The 25,688-nt window shown below is 40.2% G+C and overlaps 1 protein-coding gene across 2 annotated transcripts in view; it reads left to right on the top strand.

Annotated features, from left to right (window-relative positions):
* Positions 1–121: 121 nt before the first annotated feature.
* URB1 (URB1 ribosome biogenesis homolog) overlaps positions 122–25,688 on the top strand; it is an 85,012-nt gene continuing 59,445 nt past the window's right edge. For both annotated transcript variants that reach the window (XR_010923152.1, XM_067565610.1), the window contains exons 1-13: positions 122–479; positions 2,038–2,177; positions 3,583–3,734; positions 7,400–7,532; positions 10,139–10,235; positions 11,371–11,456; positions 14,741–14,866; positions 16,783–16,913; positions 18,349–18,544; positions 19,946–20,083; positions 20,497–20,670; positions 21,360–21,504; positions 24,257–24,379. Coding sequence is in view for 1 of the 2 variants with exons in the window: in XM_067565610.1 (XP_067421711.1) it covers positions 293–479; positions 2,038–2,177; positions 3,583–3,734; positions 7,400–7,532; positions 10,139–10,235; positions 11,371–11,456; positions 14,741–14,866; positions 16,783–16,913; positions 18,349–18,544; positions 19,946–20,083; positions 20,497–20,670; positions 21,360–21,504; positions 24,257–24,379 (1,828 nt within the window). In the remaining variant the exon portion in view is untranslated. The remainder of the gene's footprint in view (positions 480–2,037; positions 2,178–3,582; positions 3,735–7,399; positions 7,533–10,138; positions 10,236–11,370; positions 11,457–14,740; positions 14,867–16,782; positions 16,914–18,348; positions 18,545–19,945; positions 20,084–20,496; positions 20,671–21,359; positions 21,505–24,256; positions 24,380–25,688) is intronic.

The following is a 25,688-nucleotide window of genomic DNA, read 5'->3' on the forward strand; positions in this document are numbered from 1 at the left end:
GGGCGTGTTGCAGGGGAATGGGGCTGGCTGGCTGGATGTCGCAAAGTTAGTTGTGAGTCTGGGCAGGGCAGGGCAGGGCAGGGGCGCGCGCTTCCTCCCAATCTCCCAGGGGCTGAGGGACAACGCGCAGGGCTTCAGCCAGCGCCGAGAAGCTGCCTATGGGCCAGGGTCGGGGCCCGGGCCGCTAGTGCTGCCAGAGCTGCAGTTTCCAGAGGACCGAGCAGGGAGGCGGACGCGGGCCGCTTCCGGGAGCTCACAAGCCGCCGGCCGGGTCAGGCAGGCCGCCGCGTGTATGTTGTGCTCGCCGTGCAGCAGGGGGGCCGAGCGGGGCGGTCAGGCCGCGATGGGAGCCCACAAGCGCAAGAGCCCGACGCCTGGCCGGGGGGCGGCGGAGCCGAAGCGAGCTCGCGGCGCGCAGGGGGAATTCACAGGCACCCACTTCAAAGCTCTGCTGCGGGACCCCGAGGCCTCGATCAAGGGTGAGCTGGGGCGGGAGCTGGGCTCGGCTTACACGTGCTTCGCGAGAGGGGGACCTGCTGCTGCTGCAGGGGCTTTGCCACCTCGGCATCGGCACCGGGCATCAGCCCCCGGGCTGCTGCCTTGGAACTGGCGCTGAGCATCTCCCCCCACGGCCACACTGTTCTTGAGTTAGCACTAGGCATCGCCCCGCCGTGCTGTTCCCATTACACCGCTGCCTAATTGCACTCTTTAAGTTGTTTCCCGGCCCTGAGTTCCTGTTGCATTCGCCCCGTGTGCCCTGAATTATTTCCCAGGCATCCCTACTGTATCTACACACACTGCTCCTAGTGCATTACCGTTGCGTTCAAGTTGATCACCCGTTTTGTCCCATCCTTGGAGAGCTGGGACAGAGACTCACACCTATGAGCTATTTAGTGCAGGTGCCCCAGTGATAAATGAATTACTGTTGCATTTGTCCTGTGGGGTGCTCCCTGTTACCGTTCACAAACATTTTGCATTTTCTCTCGCTGTGTATTTCTTTTTCACTAAGCAGCCTTGGATGTAGTTGGGTGCATTGTGTATTTTCTTTAGCAAGTATCCCTGTATCTTATGCAAAAAGAAAAAGGCACCTATATTACTCTCTAAAACCATTTGCAATTTTTGCATGTTGAAATGAGGTTGAAATGTTATGAAATAATTCAGTGTCTAGGGTAGAAATATTCTTGGACAAATTCAGTCCTTCATGGGGATTTTTTCAGTGGAGCAGAGGTTCTCAATCTTTCCAGACTACTGTACCCATCAGGAGTCTGATTTGTCTGAGTTTTACCTCACTTAAAAACTACTTGCTTACAAAATCAGACATAAAATACAAAAGTGTCACAGCACTCTATTACTGAAAAATTGCTTACTTTCTCATTTAAAATACATTGATTAGAATATAAATATTGTACTTAAATTTCAGTGTGATACTTGAGCCTATTTTTTACTGGTGAGCTGTGTCTGAAGCCTGAGCTCCTGGCAGCAGGGCTGAAGCATGTAACTTAGCTTTGTGGGGCCCACTGTGGTGTGGGGCCCCGGGCAGTTGCTCTGCTTGCCATCCCCTAATGCTGGCTCTGCACTTGCGACCCCCTAAATCCATCCTTTGACCCCACCTGGGGCTGCAACCCCGAAGTTGAGAAACACTGATCTAGATGAGTTGATGGACCCCCCTGAAAGACCTCTGAGTACCCCCAAGGGTACACGTACCACTGGTTGAGAACCACTGCAGTGGAGTATATTTGATTGCACTGTCCATTTGTAACTTTCCCATTTTATATTAGTGGATGTTCCTTGGATTGGCAATAATATTCCTAGCACTTAGATGAATATACAGCAGGAAAGAAAACGCTAACAAGTAGATGATATTGGTTTAAGTTTCTTCCTACACTCGGTGTCATATACTCGATACCAGACACTTCTCCCATGAATCCTGACAACTTATAATGCAGCATGCAGAGTTTGTGAGGCTGGAATAAAGGTTATAGCTGTCATTTGGAAAGAATGCTTTTGATTACAGATGTAAATGCTTGTTTTTTTCAGGGTTAGAAGATTTCATTTCCATAGCTAAGACATTACCATCTACTGAACTATATGATGTGGTGGAGGGATATATAAAAATTTCTGTGGAGTGTGCTGAACTTTTCAGACTTTTGGATGGTGAAAGAAGACCTGAAAGTGAAGTAAGTTTTCCGCATGCATTGCATTTGTAATGGACAGCAGAGTGTGTAGTGAATAGAACACTTAATTTATGCTACAAATAATTTCATTGTAAACACAGAATAAAATAATTTATTTGGAGATCTGAGGGGCAGAAAAATAGGTTGTTAAGTTGGCAGTGTCCTTTTAAGTTTGGTATAAAATTTAAAGGTATCCTGCAAAGACTCTCGCATATACTAAACCTAATGCATTCTGAATAGTCTCACTGAGGTCAAGCTCTGAAATATTGGAGTCTTTGAATTTTGTTAAGAAAAACTTTTATAAAACCCAAAACCAATAAAAATGTTTACACACACACAATAAAAACAGTTGCTTTTAGATAAATAAGAATTTCTTTGCATTGTTTGATATCCAGCTTATTGCAGCACTAAGAACAATAAGGCAAAACTGATTGTCTGAGCTGAGACAACTGCAAAACATAAACAGTGTATAAATAGTGACCAATAAACTGGATTTATAGAATTCTCTTACCACTAGTAATCTAAGGCAATATTAGTAATTTAGGTAAAGAAATGTTCGTTTACAACATATGATTAAAGTTGATAGTGTCCCTCTTAACTTCCAATGAACAGTCTTTTTGTTAAATTATCCTCTCTGTCTACATAACAGCAAAACTATTTATACATTGTGTCATGCTCTGACAACTATTTGTTGTATAGATATTTTTCCACCTGCTGATAAAACACAGACTTTGTAATTTGTAAAGTCCTGATGCTACAGTAGGGTGGTGTGTGTTTGTAGGGTTTTACTGTGAGGGGCTCAGTGCAGGATTGGGGGGGGGGGGGGGGCTAGGTATAATTTTAGAGCCCTGAATATAATGGCATTATATTTGAATATTATTTCTCATTCCATCCATGTGTGCATCCTAATGTCTTGTTTCCTTTTTGAATGCTTCTGCACTATAAGCAGATGTTATAATTGTGCTCTCCATATTGAGGCCTAGATCTTAATCTTTACTGGTTACAGCTACTCTAGAATATATTTAAATGTATAAGTAGTTCAGATGGTTCCCTCTGATGTACTTCGTCTTGCCTTGCGTTTATCAACACTGAATTTTATGACTTTTGCAGCAAGAAACAAGGAGAAGAGTTGGTACCATGTGACCAGCCACCTTTTTGTTGATCAGTAGTGATCCATAGAATATAATATGGGAGCCTTTGCCCAAGCATATTATTTCAGTGTTAATATGGAAGAGAATCAGAGTGTTACCTTGAGTTTCACACTTGGAAGTGTTTCCTCTTGTTGCACAGTTGCTCATTATTTATTATGTTAACTGATCCAATTTTCTTAATTATATTTGCTTGTATAGGGATATTTGAGAAAAGTAATGGAAACAATATTATTTTAAAATATCTCTGAACTTTGCAGATGCTGTTAATCTTTCAAGCTTTGGAAGCCATCTTGTTGAGAACAGCAAGTGATCTGTCCCATTTTTATGTTGTGGGGATGAACATAGTAAAGAAGTTGATTAATAGTTATATGAAGTTAATCTATGTTGCTTTATATTCTGAAAGTCACAGGTAAGTCTACTGCTTATTAGAGTGAGAATCTGTGTTGGTTGCCCTGACATAGTCCCAATATGCTGCCTTGGGCCACCATTCTGCAAAGACCTAAGCATGTGCCGAATTGTATTCACTGTATGTAGTTCTACTGACTTTAGTGCGCCTCCTCACAGTGCATAAGCTTAGGCACATGCATAAGTGTTTGCAGAATTGGGCCCTTGGAATGCTACAGGAAGTAAAAGTGCACTTCACTTTAAGTGAGGCTGCAATTTTTCATTCTCTTCCTCTGCTTGCTGTGTTTACCCATACTACGTCATTTGTGATGTGAAACCTGCTGTAGGTGCCAGGGAGGCACAGAGAGAACGTTTCCTTTTCTATTGCTCACAGAAGCTGAGCAGAATACCGTGGTGGTGGCAAGAACTGCTGAGTTTGATTGTTGCTTTTTTTTCCTAGTCTTTTCACAAAATATCATCATGATTGTAATATAATTTCTCCATTAGCCCAACTTTTTTTGTCACCTTTTTGTGTCTCTTAAATGTGACAACTAATTTTTTTGATTTGAATTTATTTCTTAATTTATTTATAACCTAATACCAAAGAAGGTACTTCAACAATCATTTCTTCTGCTTTGAGAAGTAGTTGAGGCGTGGTGGGTGGTTTTTGCTTTACATCAGTGATCTTCACTATTTTTCAAGCAGGGGTGACTTTGGCAAAAAACCTTCAATGTGAGAGCTGGTGACTCCTGTCTTTGGGGAGGCTGGGGCCCCTTCCCTCATTACCCCCACATTCCCTTCCCATTGTCTGCTCTCCTCTCTCTCTCGCCAAACCACAGTGCCTCCTTGCCCCAGTTTGTCCATGTCAGGCTGGTCCCTGCCCAGCTCCGCTCAGCATCCCAGCCCCAGGGCATGTTTTTCCACTCTGCCAAGCGATCAGCCCTGTCCTTCAGTCCATCCCTCAGCCCAGGTCCGATCCCTTCCTAGCAGCAGCCAGGGGCTCACCTGGGCTTAGTCCCCGGAGGGGGGGGGAGGGGGATCCCAGGAAACTTCCCCCTCTCATCTGGAAGGAAAGTTGGGGTGGGGGTGGCCCCTCCATGGGAGGGGAAAGGAGCTTTGGAGCGAGGAGGGGCTCTCCACGTGGGCAGTGCAGCCCAGCCTGCTGGGAAGAGGGGGAAGAGCCACCCTCTCCGCACTCCCGGGACCCTGCGAGGCGGTGAGTGAGTCACTCACTGGCAGGTCAGTACCATGCAGGGCAGGGGAGCCGAGGCCAGCAGCTGAGTTGCCACTGAAAGCAGTGGCCACAGGAGCGGGAGAGACCGGAGGGAAGCGCTCACCTCTGCCTCCAGGTGACTTGGGGAGCAGCAGGGCAGTGGTGTTGCCTCCTGGTGGTTTCGGCCCCTCAGCTGGGATCTCCCCCCCGTGAAGAGGCGTGAGCAGCAGGCAGGAGGAGCCTTGGGGAGGTGGCGACACCACCAAAAGGCAAAGCGATTGCCCCGGGAGGCAAAGAGGCACCGGCCGATGCTGAGCGTTTCCCTTAGTGCTTCTTCCGCTCCTGTGGCCGCTACTCCCAGCAGTAACTTAGCTGCTGGCCTTGGCTTGCCCTGCCCCGCGCGGTGTGACCTGCGCTGTGTCAGTTACTACCTCGCAGGCCCCTGGCTGGGAGCATGGTGAGCAGAGGGGGTGGCTGTTCCCCTCCCTCCCTGGATTGGTGGGCTGTGCTGTCCACATGGAGAGCCCCTCCTCGCTCCGCACACACCTCCGTCCCCTCTTGCCCCAACTTTCCAGGTGTGTGTGTGTGTGGTGGGGAAGTTAGTCAATTAGTCAGGGAGCCGCACTTAGGGTTGATGGGAGCTGCCACTGAGTTGCAAGCTTTGCAATGAAGAACACTGCTTTACACGTCAGTGTGTCATTTGGATGAGAGAAGGTGCTTATTGGTTTAGAGACTCTGTCTGTGGCATTCAGGGCTCTTCTTCAGCTCTGTGTAAGCTCGAAAGCTTGTCTCTCTCATCAGCACATGTTGATCCAAAAAAAGATACTATCTCACCCACCTTGTCTCTCTAATATCTTGGGACCAACATGGCTCCAACAACACTGCAAGCATAATAATATACTTCATAATAATGATCCCAGAATACAATTATTGGGGAAATCCTTCCAGAGCTTGCCTAAGAGAAACTGCCCTGTTGAATTTCAGACAGGGTGTTTTTATGTTTAGTAGCTAAACTGGCTAAAAGGAAAGGGCAAAGCATTTAACTGTCACAAAACAATTATTGTCATTTGTCAGTTGCACCAATGGGGCATAGAATATAATGATTACAATAATTTGTTGAGAATGTATGTTGTCCAGTTGAAGTACAAAGAGGACATATTTATGTGGCATATGCAGGTAGGATCTCTGCTTCGTGTGCATCTCCTCAGGATTTTTTATGAATGATAACATTTCAATATTGGTGAGTTCCAGAGGGGTAGCCATGTTAGTTTGTTTTTAGCAAAACAGCGAGAGTTCTGTGGCACCTTAAAGACTAACAAATTTATTTGGGCATAAGCTTTTGTGGACAGAAACCCACTGCCCACGAAAGCTTATGCCTGAATAAATTTGTTAGTCTTTAAGGTGCCACGGGACTCTCGCTTATTTCAATATTGGAACTTTAGGACTTGATCATACAGCCATTAATAATGGCATTTCTGTGCACATGAGTCAGGGCTACAGAATTGATCCCGTCCCAGTTTTGAAGTTAATGGTAAAATCCCGTTGATGTCAGTGGGAGCAGGGATTGGAGCCTTCATTTCTGACTCTCTCCTTTTTTATTCTGGAAAATCAACATGCAGCTTCCCAATACATTTGTGTGTGTAAGCTGAGTTGATGGGAACAATGTAGAAATAAATTCCCTTGTGCCTACTTACTTTACATCAGTACCTCCAACTTTTTCTTTTTGTTACTCAGGAAAACTTACACTGCAATCAGTGAGTAAGGACTGAGTATAAAACTTGAGTGAAAATTGAGTAAGGATCTCAGAGTTTGGTCCTGTGACCGGAACACCGCTCTTTTTCTGCCTTCTTCAACAAAGAAAATAATAATAAGCAATAATAAAAATGCAAAAAATTCTGCAGGAATGAAGTAAGGCCCTGATCTTATAAACCCTTATGCTGGTGTTTAACTTTACTGCCAGGGGTAGTTCCAGTGGGCACTGCGCCCCATGTGAAATTTAAGCACATACATAAGAGTTTGCAGGCTCAGGGCTTTGATCTGAGAAACATACTTTTAAAAACAAGTGATATGAAAGAAACATTGGCCAGAATTCTGTGTTAACTATGGAATTAACCTAATTTGCCTAATATTAATTTGCCTAAATTAATAACAGGGATTGCTTTGTAAAGATGCTGGATCTTGCATTCCTTATTGAGCTGAGGCTCCCATGGGCTGCAAGACTTTTGCATGCAGTAGGAATGCAGGATCAGGTTTGATGTGGTTAGACCTTTGCTTTCCTGACTCTACTTGCGTACTCACATGGGAACGGACTCCAAGTGCTGCTCTGCGCCTGCAACTCCCACTGACTTGTGTGGAAATTGTGGATAGATGATTTGAGAGGTATAAATTTTCACATTATAACATCTGCAAGGGTTTGTCTGTGTGACCATCATTCCTGCAATAACATGCATTTTCTCCCCCCCCATATATTCACGTAGGATGACTCGAGTATGCCTCACTTTGCTTTCAGCCATGGTGGCACAAGGACCAGATTCTGCAAGAGATGTCTATAGCCATTTTGATTTTAATAATAAATTCCTATCTGGATTAGCAAAGAAAAGAGATAAGAAGGTAAGCAAAGTACTTGCAGGGGTCAGGTGAGCTGGCATAGGTATCTTATTTTAACTTTGGTTTACTTTTGCTAATTTTTAAAGTAAACTTGCTAATTCTATGCCACTGTATTTTTATCCACAACTACTTCCCCACCCCTTCCTTCCCCTTCTATCTGATTGTTTATAATAGGCACTAGTGCTGATCTATGAAGAGTTTCCCATTCGCTTAAATGGGGAACACACAGGGGCCAGGGATGTTTGTAAGTGTCTGTCATTAGGGGAGATCTTGTGTAACATGGCTCTGGCACCTGAAGGAGTTAATCATTTCATTTCCATGCCGTGCTTGATCTCTGCTACCCTGATGGATTGGAGTGCCTGAAGATAACCAGTTTTTCCCCATGGCTTTGTAGAGTTTTGCTGCCATAGTATTGGGTGGCCTAATCTGTTCTGAAACTGCATCATGGCTTGTTATGTGGTTTGGTTGCCAGAGGACAGAACTGCCATTAGACAAGACATTTTAAGCCTAGAATGGAAGGAAGGCAAAAGCAATGTTTTAATGCTTTTAATTTATGTTTTAAGTGGATGGAAATTGTTCAGTTCTAAAATTAACTGGCTAAATCCCGGCCACATAGAAGTCAGTGGGAATTTTGCCATCAGTTTCAGTGAGGCCAGGATTTCACCCAATATTTATGAAAAACTACACTCTGCTTTAGAAATTATAACCAGTGATGGGCTTGATGCAAACCTGGCATGTCTTAGCCTAACCAATGGACTGAGGCCCCCAGACTGCCAGTGGCTAATGCTATACCTGGAGAGGTCTTGCAGAGACCTGCAAACCTCGTGACAACCTATGATGCAGCTTAAAATATAGTAGGCTACATTGCTGATGTGGCAGCTGAACATTCTACATCCATGCAGAAAACCTAGCTATTTTCAGGAACACCACTTGAACATGGTCCCAGAGTTGCTTGGGAGCAAGGCCTCTGCCATCTCTCTTCCTCCAAGAGGCCTGTGCTGGGCCAAAACTATCCCAAAAATAGAATTTGCTAGCCTGAGAGGGAGAGTAGAAGGAATAACCAGAGGATGTGCTGAATCAGCCTCCACTCTTGCAGAGTCCCAACCACTGTCAAGAGCATGCCTTTGCCAGGACTCCTTAGGGAGGTCAGGCAGTGTAAACCCTAGCTCTCCTCCCCCATGGAGAATCTTTGTTCCATTTCTCCCCCTGAGTGTGAGCCTGAGCAAATCAAGCCAATATTTAAAAAAAAATAAAAATTAAAAAAAAAAAATATATATATATATTTAATTTTTATTTTTATATATATATATATATATATATATATATATATATATAATATATATATATAACCTGCTCAGTACAGTAGTGTATATGATATGCTGATATGATTTTTCTAACTCAAATTATGGATAGATTAGGTATTGATTGAGCTCCATAATGAGAGGGAAGATTTAATAAAGTGAGTTATTTAGAGGTGGCAAAAGATTTTTATGAAGATTGAGTTTGTGCCCTTTCTGCTGGTGATGGAGATCCTGAAAGGTGGTTTTGGGGGGAAATAGGTTGGTTTTTTATGTTAAATTATCAGGAATATCAATTTTGGTGTTCCCTGCTTTTGCTGCAGGGCCTACCTTTGTAAGCTCTCACATCTTAATTGAAGGGCTTGGGTGTTAAATCTTTATCCAGGAGATTCATTTAATCACATGTTCATTAGTCACGGAGTAAATTAGACATTATTAATTAAAACAGAGTTTCAAACAGTGCCTGGAAATTCCTGCTCTTCTCAGTTCAGATTTCAATCCGTTGTGGTGTCTTCATTTCATCAGTTCTTCAGTGTTCCTCAGGGAGACCAGACCTGAATTTATAATGTAAAAATCAAGCAGAAAACCATCAAACTCCCAAACTTTTTGACAAAACCTCTCATGTTAGCATGAGTGGTGTTCCTTGCTATTTTTTTCTTTCCCCTTTCTTACAAGTCACTTTTAAAGGGAAAGTTGCTGCACATTGTACCCCGGTAATTATATTTCATTTTGGGGATTTTTACATATTGTTTAAATGACATACACTAATGAGCTAGGGATTTCATTTTCCAGATGGAAAGTAAGTAATTAATCATTCAAAAATAATCATAATTCATAGTCAGATCCTGTTGCCTTTTATGCAGACAGAACTCCCATCAGTTCCAGTGAGCTTTGCCAATACACCTTGGTCCTGACTAACAGCACCCTTATTAGTCTGGTCCTTGATTTGTCTTATAAGAGAGCCAGTTGTCCTGAATAGTGTAACAATCTGTGGTGGTTTGGTGATGTGCGCAAATGGGGATTAGGGTGTGACCATCAAACCACGTATCATTTGTGACGTAGCCCAGGCATTCAAAACTGAAAACTTTGTCAACCTAACTAGATGCTAAAATATGAACGTAATCTCCACAGATTGATACAGTGACTGACAAACTCGTGTAGTTTTTCAAATTAATATACTGGGGATCTGTTTATATAAAATGTGTCTGTATAACTTATTGCATATTTTATAAGGATAATCAACTGCTGCTGTAATAATTTTGCATTTGTGTACAATGTATATGATAAAAGTATCTTTTAATTTTCTTTTAGGGGAAACCGGATGTCCGTATGGCTTATATTCAGTTTGCTCTCTCCTTTTTAATTACTGGTGACAACACAATCCTAGTACAAGTGCTGGAGTTAAAAGGTACTTCACAATTACTGCTTTTGTTAAAAGAGAATCTTTTTAAGATAATGTTTTAAAATGTGACCCAATTAAACAGCATTGACAGACAGAAAGGAAATTCATTTTTAAACATTGATTTTAAATAACCTTATTCTTGCCAAAACACTTGGCTGTACTGGTTAAAAATGATGATGGTATTGCTTATACTGACTACAGGGTAAATAGGCAGGCCTAGATGACTCAATTCAAGATAAATAATCTTAGAGTACCTTCAAAGCCTCAAAGATCAAAGACTTGACAGCTTTAAAACTTATTACATTCCGAACATTGGATGTGCTGCCTGCTTCTTAAAGTGAAATATTTAAAAAATCGGGCAAGATCTAGTTTTTGACAACAGTGAAATCCATCCCTGTGCAGACAGCCTGTGCAAGGCCCATGTAAACCATTAGAATGGTTTGTCCATTGGTCAAAGGGCCACTTTCTCTGGTTGCTGTGCCTCTTAAGCCCTTCACTGGTGCACTGCAGGGAAGTGTCATCAGAGCATGTTTGCACAACCCTGAAGGAATGGGTGGCTGTACTTGACCCACATTGAATAGTTTTCAGAACTGCCGTAGAGAAGGAATCAGGATTTTTAGCTAATTTAGGCTTTGCTCCTAAAAAGGCTTATCTACACACTTGTCTTAACACACTAAGTACTGGATCCAGTGCTCATTATAGCTAATGAGAATACTCCTGTTATATCAGTGGGCTTTGGATCAGGCCCTATAATTAGTCCCATTGATTTCAGTGATTGTAGGCCTTTCAAGGCTAGGGCTGTCATTAAGTATGTGTTTGCACAGAACTTAGCACAATGGGGCTCTGACCTGGGTGAAGTCTGTAGGCACTAGCTCAAACTACATTTTAAATAATAATAACTGAGCCAACTAACTGGCTAATAATCTTGCAACAGGTATTTCATAAAAGGCAGTGTCACAGCATTCTGTTTATCACTGAATTATCTATTCATCATTCATGCTAATACTGGTATTTTTGTTCATCTTTAAATACAACACAGATGAGTGACATCAAAGACAAACAAATACAAATTCCCTGAAATTAATTTCTTATTTAAAATGCTGCTTGTCTTCAGATTCTAACATTTGAAATGTGTTCTTAGATTTCATTCCAGATATTCTTAGGACTGGATTAAAGGAAGATAAAATTTCTACTATCAATCTTCTGCTTTCCACACTGAGAACAAAGGTATAGTATGCCCTTGAAATGGCTTTGTCCCTTGCTTTCAGTTTCTCTTGCTACTGAAGACAGCTTTGCAATGCACTCCCAAAGAATATACAGCTATTTTTTACTCTGGCATTATGCTGTAAAGGATTGTCAGCATTCTGTTGCTGAGGTTGTTCATCAGGGGTTTATAAGTTGGCCATAAAATTGTCTTGGGGCTTAAGCTTATAATGTGATATTTTTTTAAGTAGAATTTTAAATGAAATGACCAAGGTGCTGAATTTAAAAGCTATTTACTGCTTGTTCGTAACATTTTGCAGACATCCCATCTCATTTGCTTCCTGAAGAAGTGGGGTGCTATATCCATGATAAGTTATTACTCTTACTTTGAAAATCTAGCTGATGAGCACACTGCCTCAATTCCAGAAGGAGTAGAGATTTTATGATGCTTTCATATTGGAGGCTGTTGGGGCAAATGGGGTGCAGAGAATTGTCTTTGTCTGGTGAGTGAAGCTTCATTACCATAGGTTTCCAATTAAAGACATAGTCTTGATAGGGTTCAGTAGGAGCCCTCATTCTGTCATCCTGACTAGAGATTGCTGTTGTGGTCTGTATCTGCTTGTAGTTGAGACTGGGAGTCTCCTGCTTTGGGGCTAGTAATGTAGTCTACCAGGCAAAGCTGTTTCTTGATGGGCAAGAGGAAAATGGTGATTTTATAATGAAGCTTTCCAGTAAAAACCCAGGACTACATCTAGGAAAGCTGCTGCAAGGAGAACTACTTTCCACATGCCACATAAACCCATTGAAAGAAAGGGGAGATTTGTTCCTCATAGAAGTTGGTTCTGTCATGAGGTGGGGAAAGCAGATTTAAGTTATGTCAAGGCTGGTATAGAAGCCTGATAACAGAAGTAATTGACACTTGCTGTAGAATCAGTTTTCTTCAACTGCTTTGGCCATATCCCCTTGTGTATCAGTTCTTTTTACATTCTGGCTGCTTTGCCCTTGCTGTCCTCCTTCCATATGGAAGAAACCTAACAGGAAAGGGTAATTTAAACTAAAACTGTGCTTTTAATTTACATTAAATTAAACTTTAAAAAAGCTAGCATTGGGATTGCAAAATCAGGAAGCTCCAGAAATGAAGTTTTCTCCTGCATTGTTTGCTTATCTTTTTCTGGTGTATATCATGGTTGCATTAATAACATAATACATGGGGTTTAAAATTTAACAAAGAAACCTGGAATAAAAATATGAAGCCGTGGAAACGTTATGGGGAAAACATTAATTTTTTGAATTTCCTTGCTTTTCACTGCTGGATGTTACAAGGTTAATGCTATATTCACAGATTTTTACATTCACTTTTGCTGCAGGATTTTGTTTTTTTGTGGCTTTTTTTGCAGTGGGGAGGAGGCATCTGGAACAGTTTGTTGTGTGAAATTTATATGCGCCACGGATTTTTCCCTTAGAGTTTGTAAATTCCTTGAACTGCATCTACAAACAAGCCTCAGAAATCCAAATCCTGCTAAACCAAAGCACTTGGTTCTCCAGAAGTCAGACATGTCCCCTGAAAGTCTGATTGAAGCTCAGGTCCTGCAGAGCTGCAGAAGACTCTGATTCTCCAAAGCTTGGGTCTGAGCCTGGAACTAACCAGTTGCCATTGCTAACATCTGCTTGGTGCATTCATGGGTTACTTGGATAACAATTCTTGTCAGCTTCCCCCAGTGGATTTTGTCAATTCCTGTATTCAGAGTAGAGCTTCCAACATACACAAACTCCATGTATACCTAACACTACCTCCTCTTCAGATTCCACATCTAGGAAACTCTGCCAGTTTTTCTAACAGCTTTCCAGTTTCTTGTCTGGAGCTGATGGGGTTGTGGTATTCTAAGAGTGCTGTAAGCTTCTTAGGCTATGTCTACACTGCAGCACTAATTCGAATGAGCTTAATTCAAATTTCAGAAAGCGATTTATAGAAAGCGCTGCAGACTGTCCACACTACAGTGTTTGTACTGGTTTCTTGCATCCATACTGGCCAGCCTTAATTCGAATTAGAAATCAGTGCAATGTGGGAAGCTATCCCACAGTGCAACTAACCATAGAGGCTGTTGTGAGGAGTGTCATCCCAGGATGCAGCACTGCTTCTTCCCCCACCCCCAAACAAACAGGAAAAGGATTTTCATGCTGTTTTTTTACTCCCCCGATCACCAGTGCTGCAGGCACATGGAGCCAGCTGAACTATGCTCTCATTTTGACCGTGACAAATACATCGCAGTTTATCCTGGATTACTTTAGAACTGTATGCTGTTTGCCTTTTATGCTCCCCCCACCACCCCCTGTATATTGCTTGCCTTTGATTTTGATTCTATAGGTGTCTGTAGAATGTAAGATAAATAATAACAGTCAGTATATTAATACAGTGATACAAATGTTTCCATTTCACTGATGGAAAGCATGATATAATGTATCCACATATAGCACTGTGAATAAACTCTTAAGAAAGTATCAATTTCCATGATTGGCCACTGAAACAATGTAGCAAAGAATTTCCTCTGACTGCTGGCATTTAAAATGCATTCACCAGGCAGGGAGGGGGATGGGTGGTGAAATCTTTCAAAGGGACAAACTTTAAAGGCTAAACTTTCAAAGGGACAAATCTTAAACAGACAAACTGTAAAGGGCTTGTTGTGTGTGGGTGATCGCAGCTAGGATTTTAAACCCATTCACCGCAGGAAATGAAGATTTAAATCTTCCTGGGGCTGCTTTTGGGGAGGGTACTGAAATGGGGCATCATGGGATACAGTCTGGAGGCCAATTAATTCGAATTAAGTCCCATTGTGTTCACACTCTCACTAATGCGAATTAACTGATGCGCTTCAGGCGCTAATCCACTTTCAGAGGTGGTTTTATTAATTCGATTTTAAAGGCTCCTTAATTCAAATTAACAATGCGCAAGTGTAGACGTGGCAGTAATTAATTTGAATTAAGGGACTTTAATTCGAATTAAGCCACCAGTGTAGACCAGGCCTTAGTCTAAACTGGGGCTTTAGTTCTTCAAACACTTAGTATGCTCAGTGCTTAAATTAGATTGAAACAGGAGAGGCTGCTTCCAGTACACTAGCCAAGAAGGAAAGGGAGCTGTGGGAGTGTGCTGCTTTCCTGAACCAAGGAGAAAAGGGGAAATGCTTCTTCTGTTTTAGTAGAGAAGAGGGAGCTGTGCAAAAGCAATGCAAGTGGAAAGCATGATGGAGACTATTATTTTCCATTTCACAGTCATTTGCAATAAACTAAAGCCTTTTTTTTATTGTTTTCAGGTGGTTCAAAATAAAAATATTAGTAAGACGCAGAAGGTGCGTTTTTTTACTGCAGAAATGTTAAATCACATTGCTTCTCTTTACCGTTGGAATGGGATTACCGATGTCAGCATTGAGGATGTCAAGGTCTGGTCATTTCTTTCATAAGATATTTTTCATAACTCCTTATCCTGTATCTCTTTCTTCAACTTGCTTCAGTCTGTGCAGTCCACAAACGGGTGTTAGCCCTACCCCTACCAGTCTATATCTCCATTTATGATCCCAGGCAGAGGAGAGGGCCACACCATAGACTGCTTTAAAGAAAGCAATGAACGACTGAGCTGGACTGGAGACAACTAGTGCTTCATTTCTAGGAAGAGTGGCAGTAGGGGTGTGGAGGAACCTCTTATCTTCGTGTCACTTTAGGGAGCTCTTTTCCTTCCCTCAATTTCTGGAGCTCCAGAGCAGAGCTGTTAGCCAGGGAGAAATGATGACTTTGAGGCATGGTGACACTTCAGCATTCTTTCCTGCTTGACTGCCAGGAAGATCTTGCTCCCTGCATTAGTATAAGACGGAGTAGGAGAGGGCAAAGACCAGAATGTGCAGTGCCATTCTTAATATCCTTCCCATGTACCCAGTTTCAATACATCAGACTGGGCTGACTCTATGAAATAATGCCCCAGAATAAAGAGCAGTTTTGTCTCTGGCACTGATTTTGTTCTAGCTTCCACCAGCAAATGAAGATACATATGTACAAAACTATCTTTAATGAGTTAAGAATTATTCCTCTGAAACCTAGTACCTTCTAACACTGCATTGCTATTGCGTAAGTCACTTTGAATTTACTCTCCATAACCAGAATTGCACATGTTGTGTTTATGTACTGGAAATATCTGAGACATGGGGTATCTAAATTGGCTTATGGCCTTATGCAATGCCTATAGAATGGAATGAAAGACTCCCAGTGCTTTTGATGGACTTTGTATCAGACCTTTATGTCAGTATCCATAGATTTTTAAAAGACCAACTCTCTTCATGAAAACTTCTACCATTAATTGGCTGTCTCTTTGTCAGCTCCTGTCCTTTTACCTACTGTATATGCAGTTCAGATTATAGGGAACCTGTAAACTCCCGGCAAGGACCTGTTTCCATTAAGTATTTTGTACAGAGCCATGCACACATATGACACTACATGCATTTCAGCTGTGAATTATTCACATTGTTGCAGTGTGGATCAAAGTACTGCTTTGTCAGTAGGTTTTGTGATTTCCCAACAATAACTTGCCAATGGATTTTGCATTTGCAGTAGTCTTAAACCTTACCATATTTAAAAAGTTAAAGTTACCAGTCTTTGACCTGATAAATATTGCTTGTTCTCTCATTTCTGTGCTGTATCTGTAATGGAAATCATGCTTTTTTCCCTTTGAAGTGTTAGTAAGTGTGCAGGGCATTATTAGCTATACATCTTTCATGTACTGTATTAAAAATTGTTCTCTGCGTGGCCAACATTTTGACTCAAAATTGGCCCAAGGATCATGATGTTTGTTTTGCATGCTTCATGCTGATAGCATCTGTGATAGCTTTCTTGCACTGATTTTTAGTAGTAAGGCTGAAAAGTGGACATTTCAAACTAATTTTTTAAATCTTAATTTTTATAGTGTCAGCACATTGTTTGGCCATAACCCCTTTATAAAAGTGACATGCTTACATCTCTATTTAGTGTCTTTTTTTTTTTTTTTTTTGTTCATCTGGCCTGGTTCGTTTTACTGTCCCTATTTCTTGCCAGAAAGCCCTAGGTGACCATGCCCTGTAATTAATAAATACTCTTCCAAGTTATGGAATTTGAATCCTACACATAGATGGAATCCTATATTATTGAATATACATGGGTTACAACTTGCCTTGTTAACTTAACCAAAAACCAAAGTGAGTAAAATAGGAATTACCTTGGTATAAATCCAGCTGTATAAAATACAGATAAAAGTTAATTTGATGTAAGATTTTCTTTCATTAAACTAACAATTAAAATGTTTATTTTTTCACAATTGTCTCGTACTTTGTAGATTACTCAAGATCCCGAAGAGGCAGGAAAGGTCATGGTAAGAGAACTGGTTCATAACTTCTTAATGGACCTCTGTTGTTCTCTGAAACATGGCATTAATTTCTATGATCGAAGCCTTGGCACGTCTGGCAGGTAAATTCCATTTGTGTCTATATTTATGGTTTTTGTTAGCTGCTGGGTTTCTCAACTGTATTTCATAGATTTTTTTTTTAAGACCAAAAGGGCACCATTCTGATCATCTGGTCTGACCACCTGCATAACATAGGCCATAGAATTTCATGTGGTATTTCCTGGATTGAGCTCATTAACTTGTGGTGGAACTAAGGCATATGTTTTAGAAAGTCATCCAACTTCAATTAGAAGATTTTAGGTAATGGAGAATCCACCACAGCCCTTAGGCATTTGTTCCAATAGATAATTATCCTCCCTGTTTAAAAAAGTGTCTTATTTCCAGTTTGAACTTTTTAAGCTTCAGTTTCCAGCCTCTGGATCTCATGATACTTTTGTCTGCTAGATAAGAGATCCTTCTAGAATCAGGTAGCTTTTTCCTGCATAAGGTGCTTATAGACTGTGATTAAGTTGCCTCTTAACCATCAGGTATTTGAGAAGCTACATAGATTAAGTACTTTAAGTCTTTCATTGTAAGGTGTCTTTCCCAGACCTCAAATCATTTACATTAGCATAAAGTAACAAAGCTGAAATTGCTAATGTAGACCTTGCCATGCCTAAGTGTCTGATTTAAGTAACTGTTCATAGAACTACATATGCGTATCTTTGTCCCCCTAAATTTAATGTGAGTTTTGCTATTGACTTCAATGCCACCGGAATTTGATAACCCGGGTATTAATTTGTTTTACAGTCACTGTTGGCTTACTGGATAAAATACTTATGCACCCAGTTTATGACCGACAGGGAAAACAATCTAAACTTTTATGTTTCCATGGAGGGAGGTGGGTACGGTGATGTAGTGCTTCATTGTTAGGAAGACCACTTGGCTGAGGGTCATTTATAACTCTTTTATTCATGCAAGCTATTTTCTTGCTTTGGGGTAAATTTGAAGAGCTGTTCCCTGGGCATCTACAACATGTTCAGGGTTGAACTTTTGTTCAGGGTTGTTTAGAAGAAGCCATCTGCAGTGCCACAACTGAACAGATTTTAAAATTAAAACCAGATGGAAAAAGAACCTATCTTAACAAGGGAGCCACAGAAAAATGTTTTCCAGTTTAATATAATGCTATAATCATAGGTTTTCAAGTTTATGAAATTTGATAAACATATTTTTTGGAACATCTCAGTAGTACTATGTTGATGAGGGCTCTATTTTAACTACAGTGCTTCATGTCAGAGACATTTGGTTATATTCTATTCTCAGTTACACCAATATAAATCCAGAGTGATTCTATTAATGTCAGTGGAGTGACTTTGGATTTACATCAACAAAAATGAGAGTAGAGCAGAATTTGACCTGTTGCATTATAATGTCATTAATATTGGAGTTACTGAACTAGTGGAGTACTCAAAAATATTAAAATTGTGACTTTTCTCCCCCAAAATCTATCTTTAACAGAGGAGGAAATTTGGTGCTTCTGCGCTTTTTGCTGAGTTTAAAAACTGCAACAGAGGATGAGATGGTTGCTGATATTATGGTGAATATTCTTAAAGTGTGCCCAGATTTACTGAATAAATACTTTAAGGAAACCCAGTATTCCTTCCTTCCCAGACTGAAGTCAACCTGGTTAGACAATATCAAATTGCTAAGAAAGGTAAGAAGAATATGAAAAATGCATGCTTTCTTTAGATGGAAAAGCCTAGTCTGATGCTTTGTTTTAAAAGATCAACATTTTTTTGTTTAAAACAAGTATTACTATTTTGTATGATTGTGTAATAGAAATGACAGAAAAATCAAACCACTCATGGCCTAACTAAAGCCATTTAACAAGGAAATTCAATACTATACTTGACAATTTGCCCTTAACTCCACTTTCTACAGCTGGGTATTACAAGACATTCTAACTTCTGTTAGTTCTGGGCAAAGTTAACCATGCTCAGGGTGTCATGAAATACATGGGCCTAGTGGGTTATATTGTGGAAATAATTTTTTAAGTTTGACTTCAAATTGAAGATCTTGGCGCAGATCCTCAGCTGGTGCAAACTGAGGATGCTTCGTTGACTTAAGTACAGCTAAACGGATTTACACCAGCTGAGGATCTGGCCTCTTATTTGAATGAAACAGTAGTTTGGTGTCAGAGAAGAATGTGCCTTAGCTGAGGCTTCTATGGATGAAGATGTAGTGTGTTCCAAATTGCGTACACACACTGTTTGGTCAGGGTATTTAGTGTTGTCCCTCACCAAAAAGGCAGCAAGGCACTTACTTTAAATAATTAATTGATTTTAAAAATCAAATCAGATCCAAAGGCCGAACTACAGAGAAGTTAAATGATTGTGGTTTAAATGACCTAAACAGGAAGGACATAATGGTTCTGAAATACCTGTGGTAATTGATGTTATGCTAAGAAAGAAGAGGCAGGATGCTGTAAAATAAATGTTGAAGATGGTAAAGAAAAAAGTAACATCCTGTTTTCCGTGAATGCTGAGTAAAATGAGCTGTGGCTCGAAGCCATGGCTGCTTTGAGAAGTGTAGATGTTGAGTGAGTGAGAAGGTCATTTGGTACAAGGCCGCTCTGGGAGTAGAAAGAGGTATAAACATTTAACTAAATTAGGAAAGAAGGAGTTGGCATTCTGTGAGAAACATCCCAGTGAGGATTTTCGTTTCCAAGACACAAAAATAATGGCGAAAGAATCCTTTTGTCCTTCCTGCATACTCCTCAGTCTTTTTTTTTAATCTTAAAAAATATCTGCGTGATGTATACAGTGCTGTCTGTTGAACAGAGCAGGGCTTCCATGGATAATAGGCAAATTTTCTGCAGGTTTCCCATAGAACTGAACATAAGATTGATGCACACTCTGCAGGATGCACTACTCATTAGTAATCATCATTGTAGAATGACTGTTTTAAGCATGTATTCTCTGTGTGTGGAACTTCACATTTAGTACTGTTGTTAGTAACTACTAACAAATAATATCTTATTTGTAATGTGCTTTGTAGAATTGGCTGCAGTCTACATGATTAAATAAGTCTTGGTTAAACTCTATTTTTATTTCAGATCTATGAGGCTCAACCAGAGATTTCCAACTCTTTTAAAACCACTGAGTTTATTCCTCTCCCTAGATTGCTTTCTATGGCGATGGTAACAACAGTTCCTGTGGTGTGCAATAAAACTATGTTCACCCAAGGATTAAACGTAAGAGCATTTTTTTTGTCTCAGTAGTGTTTTCCCCAAACATCCTCTTAGGGTTAAGTGTGTGAAAGGTGATCATCCAAGTAATTTTTAAACTCAATTAATTATCAGATTTTATGTTGAATGTTCCAAATAATGGCTCCAATTCAAGAAAGCATTTAAACGTGTTTAAGTCCCATTGACTGTTGCTTCCATTAACTTCTTGTAAGACACAGCCCTGCAAATACTCACTGGCCAGTGTTCTTTCTTGTACCACATGCAATCTGAATGCAGTTTCTCTCTAACAACCCACTTTTAAAGAAAATATTTTCTTGTTTACAATTTTGAACATAAACTCCAAAATAAATAGTTTGAATATAGTGGATAAGGAAGAAGCACTGTAACTTTATTGTTAATTCAGATTCTCTTTCTTTTAGTTACCCAGCAAAACAGTGAAACACACCACCTTGTCCCTTATGTCAACTATTTTGAGAAGAGCCCTGAAAAATATTGAGCACTGTTTGAATGAGGAAATATGGCAAAAATCAGAAATCTACACTCCATTGATGATGCAGGAATTTGTACAACTGTACAGAGAAGCCCTTAGCAAGGTACAAAATAAAAGAAGATTTTTAAAAAACAGCAAGGGCCTAGAATTATACATTTGTAGCAGATAACTGCTTCAGTGCACTTAGAGTACGCTTTCCCTGATTTATTGTATCCTGGGATCTAAGCAGATAAAAGTCCCTAGGTATTTTTATAGACATTTTTATTAAGTGTTAATAACCAGTGCTGTAGTACAGCACGGTAGCTAATAAATCTAATCAGTGGAAATGCAAATAAAATTCTGTTCTAAGTTGAATTCATAACATTAGCAGCTGGTATGCTAGAACTGAGGAAAACTATTAAAATTAAGAGCAGCTTTTTAATAATTTGGGGCCAAGTTCTGCTCTCATTGTAAGTAAATTGTAGTCAGTGGAGTTTATCCAGATTTACACTTAGGTAATCTATAGCAGAAACTGGCCCTGGGTTTGCAAACGTTCATTACTTGGAAATCCAGACAGCCAAAAAGTGCTGAGCACTTGGTAACTTTTCATATCTGTTTTTAATACGGTGCTCTTATTTCATATGCTTATGTTTTGCAGAGCTGAAAACAAAAATCTGATTTTGGTTTGTATTCAAATTGCATCGTATAAGCAATTCTCCTTGTCAATGTGTTAGGAATATTTGCATCATTACAGCATTGTCCAGCACTGAAGAGCTGTTGATTTTTTTTCTCTCATGTATATTTTGCCTTTAGCTTTTACCAGACATGAACAGCATAGTGGCGGTCTGGCAGTCACTTCTAAAACCAGAGCGAGAACAGCATGATGGAGAGAGAAGGGAAGACACCATTTCCACTGTCGAGGAAATGATTGCGATCAAAGAAACCGATGAACAGCACGGTAGGAAAATATTTGTAGGCATCCTGTTTGTATGTATGTAAACAGTTGTGGTGAATCCTGGCCGCCATTGAAGTCAATGGAAATTTTGCACTATTTAATTGGAACACAGATTTTATCCTTGGTATTTGGTCATTTTGGTCCTTTGGCATATTAATCAGACAAGCACAGGCCCATTGTCTACAGCTGTTTCCAACATTTTTGAAAACTGAGTCCCTCTGCAGGAAAATGAAACCAGTTGTGTCCCCTACAGCCCAGTCAAGTATTGATAATGGCCTACATCAGTGATTCTTAAGTTTTCCAGACTACTGCCCCCTTTCAAGAGTCTGATTTGTCTTGCTTACCCCCAAGTTTCACCTCACTTAAAACTACTTGCTTACAAAATCAGATGTAAAAATACAAAAGTATCACAGCACACTGTAACTGAAAAATTGCTTACTTTCTCATTTTTACCACATAATTATAAAATAAAATGATTGGAATATAAATATTGTACTTACATTTCAGCATATAGCGAGAACAGTATAAAACAAGTCACTGTCTATATGAAATGGTAGTTTGTACTGACTTCGCTAGTGCTTTTTATGTAGCCTGCTGTAAAACTAGGCAAATATCTAGATGAGTTTATGTACCCCCGGAAGACTTCTGCATACCCCCAAGGATACACACACCCCTGGCTGAGAATCACTGGTCTATATGTCTTCTGTGTACCTACTCTGACTTTGTGTTCTCCTAAGGTGGCACGTCCCATGCTGTGAGAAACTTGTGTAGCTCTTCACAGTACTATACTTTTTCTCCTTTCATACGAGTTTTGTGAGCAACGAAATAGTTAATAATATTGACACTTAAGGTATCATGATTGGCCTCTGATTTAGCACCTATTGAAACAAACAGGGCAGTTCATACCTAAAGAGCAGTTGTTTCAGGCTCTCTGCAAACTCAGACTGGCTTGGTTGCATCAGTTACTCTCAGATCATGTTTTCAAGGCTTTTTTTTTTGCAGCCATAACAGCTAGAGATTTCATTTGCTTTAAATTGCAAGCTGAAAGTGTGGAGAACACTTGAGAGGTCTGTCATCATCTTCCCATCTAGTCTTTCACACCTGCTTATTGAGTGGGGGATGTTCCACACTGTGGGAAACACTGGCCATCAGGGAAAAAAAAAGTTGTAAAGAATTGTTTGGCTATCTTTACTCTGTATTTATTTCCACTAGCAGCTGTTTATTCAGCCTCAGATCATGTTTGTTAAGCTATCAATAAACCAGAAAAATAGTTTAGGCTGCTGAAATGCCTTTTGCTTGTAAGTGGATGGCTGCAGCTGTACAAGAGTGACACTGTTTCTGTTGTAGCTGCTGCACATCTTAGAGACACTCAGTGGTTTCCTTCTTCTAAGGCTAGGTGCACACTGATGGCGGCAAATTCTATGCCGCAGGATCGATTCTTTGGGATCGATTGAGCAGAAGTGGAGACCCGCTCAATCGATCTGGATGTCGACTCAATAATTCCACCCTGGCAAAAAGAGTAACGCTCGTCGACGGGAGGGAATTTCCTGTTGGCACAGTGTAGTGGGGATGCCATGCTAATTAGAATGCTCTATGCTACTCTATGCTACTCTATTAGCTACTCTATGTAGCTTGCGTATCTCCTGTCCTCTATGCTACTATGCTCTATGCTCTATGCTCTATGCTACTATGCTCTATGCTACTATGCTTCTATGCTCTATGCTACTATGCTACTATGCTCTATGCGTATCTCCTGTCCTCTATGCTACTCTATGCTACTCTATTAGCTACTCTATGTAGCTTGCGTATCTCCTGTCAACTGCCGCCAAATTTTGCAGCAAGTGTAGACCAAGCCTAAGGCTTCACATTTGGAGATTATTATTTAAAAAACAAAAGCGGGGGAGAGAGAAAACTTAGCTGAAATAAATACTGATAAATTTCCAGTATGTATTCTGCATCCATTGGTGTACCCAGTGTCAATGACAAAAAGCAACAATTTTGTTTAACTAGATTTTTTTGCTTTCCCATTTCTTTCTGTCATTCAACTTTAGGGACTGATTAATGGCATAGATTGTATGTTTTTTAGGAGAAAAGGTTGTATCTTTATATGTGTGGGGCACTTTACAGGCAAATTTAAAAATGACAGGTCCCCATGTAAGAATTTGATAAACTAATTTAGATTTAAAAGTATAAATATTAAAACAGAAAAGTGTGTGTGTGTGTGTGTAAGTAATTCTAGATCACTTTGTTGTATCCACTTCTGCTTCTTTTTATTAGTCAGCTGGACAGAGCCTAGCTCATAGTGGATGCTACTAATGATAGAAATAATAATTCACAATTTGGGTTAGAGCAATGATACTCACACCTCAATGGTTCAGGTGCCAAATTAGCAAACAACATTACCCAAAAAAAGCCACAGTAGTGTGAATGACAGTGCAAATGTTTTGTTTATATATATTTTATTCTCACAGCTAAGAAGTTAATAACTTAGTGCAAGTTCATAATTTAATTGGTTAATAACAGAATAAAAGCATCCTGATTGGTTAATAACTTAGATTGATTAATAATTAAATCACACAGTATTTTAATATCATGTGCTGCAAAGAGCTGCAAGAGACACATCAAAGCGCCACTAGTGGCTTGAGAGCCACGGTCTGAGTACCACAGGGTGAGAGTGTTGCAAGATTGTGGGTTTCCTTTGTCTGAAGGAAAAATAAACTAATTCTAAATATATTAATTCTTTATCTTTGTTCAGACTCAGATGATGCAGAGACCACTCTTCTGAAAGCTGTGTTACTTCAGGTCATATGTCTTTGTCAGAAAGTTGTTCCCCATTTGGTAGCTCAGAGCAACTTTGATTTCAGCAAACTGCTAAAAGGTATGTTAAGGGTATTTAAATTTTCTTCAATTGGCTAATGAAAGCATTAAAAGTCTCTAGCAGGAGTGGTTGATTGCTTTTCTACTTAGTAAAAGGAATAGAAATGTTCTCAAAAGAATAACTTGTTTTAGACTCTCCATTACATTACCCTTTTTTTTGCTGTTTGTGCAGGGCATGGCACTTCACAAACAAATGTAAAATGACAAAATCCCAAGGACTTAACTTTAAAACTATATAAATATTAACGGTTACAGGTGTGTCACTGTCTGAAATGGTTAACGCCTGGTAATGCCAGCCTCATGGTAGACTGTCAGAAAAGCAGGGCAAACACCCTAAGCTGGTGGTATGTCCTGTAATTAGATTTCCCCAACCCAGTAACAAATGTGAACTCCTGGATCATTTTAAGAGTATTACCATGGAGTCACAGGCAGTCCCCTTGCACACTCCAGTCTATCTTGCCACCCAGGTAAGCTGGATTTAGTGATAAATGGTCTCCTAAATCAAAAATATTTAGGTTTCTCCCAGTCCCAAGAGACCAGTCACTTACCCCAGGTCAGCTTGTACCTTAGAATTCACACCAAAGACAATGCTAGTAGCCAGTCCTATGATAAACTAACTAAGGATTTATTAACTAGAAAAAAGAAACGAGAGGGTTATTTACAGTTTAAAGCAGGCAACTTATAAGCACAAATGAGTTACAGTCTGTGTTTTCAAAAAGTGACAGAGATGTAGTAATCTGTGCACTGAATGTCTTTTAGAGCTAACCCAGGTTGACCCTGGGGATCTCTGCTTTTGTTTCTTAGCTCTAGCCCTTGTAACAGTCCAAACAGCAAAGAGAGAACCATTTCTTCTTGAGAGCATCTTTATATGCCCTTCCCCCAGAGTTCAAACTGATGGAACGAGAGCTCATGCATGTAACTTCTTCATATGTGGATGGGGCAATCAGTAAAGTTTCTGTCCTACAATGGCCTTGATAGTCCTTACTGGTGGATGGGGGAACCACTCTTCTGCCAAGGCTCACAAGTTCAGAGCAGGCATTTTAAAAATTATAAAGCAAAACTTTCATATTACCTTATAGCATGGAATACAGACATTACAAGTAAGATTAATGCATGGAGCAACTTACAAGCATTTTATAGTGTCTAAACACTGAACACATACTTACAAGTCTAACACCTGTCTTGAACAATGCTAAATATACAGGTGAACTGGTCTGGTTTCTAGCTATGAATTTGTCAGTGCTCAGCTAATGCCTATAGACTTGGCAAGAGCTGGTACTGGTCTGCCAGCATCACAACAGGAAAAAGAA

Source organism: Emydura macquarii, unplaced genomic scaffold (assembly GCF_026122565.2).
Source record: "Emydura macquarii macquarii isolate MOO-44397 ecotype Brisbane River unplaced genomic scaffold, CSIRO-AGI_Emac_v2 contig_2681, whole genome shotgun sequence".
NCBI lineage: Eukaryota > Metazoa > Chordata > Testudines > Chelidae > Emydura > Emydura macquarii.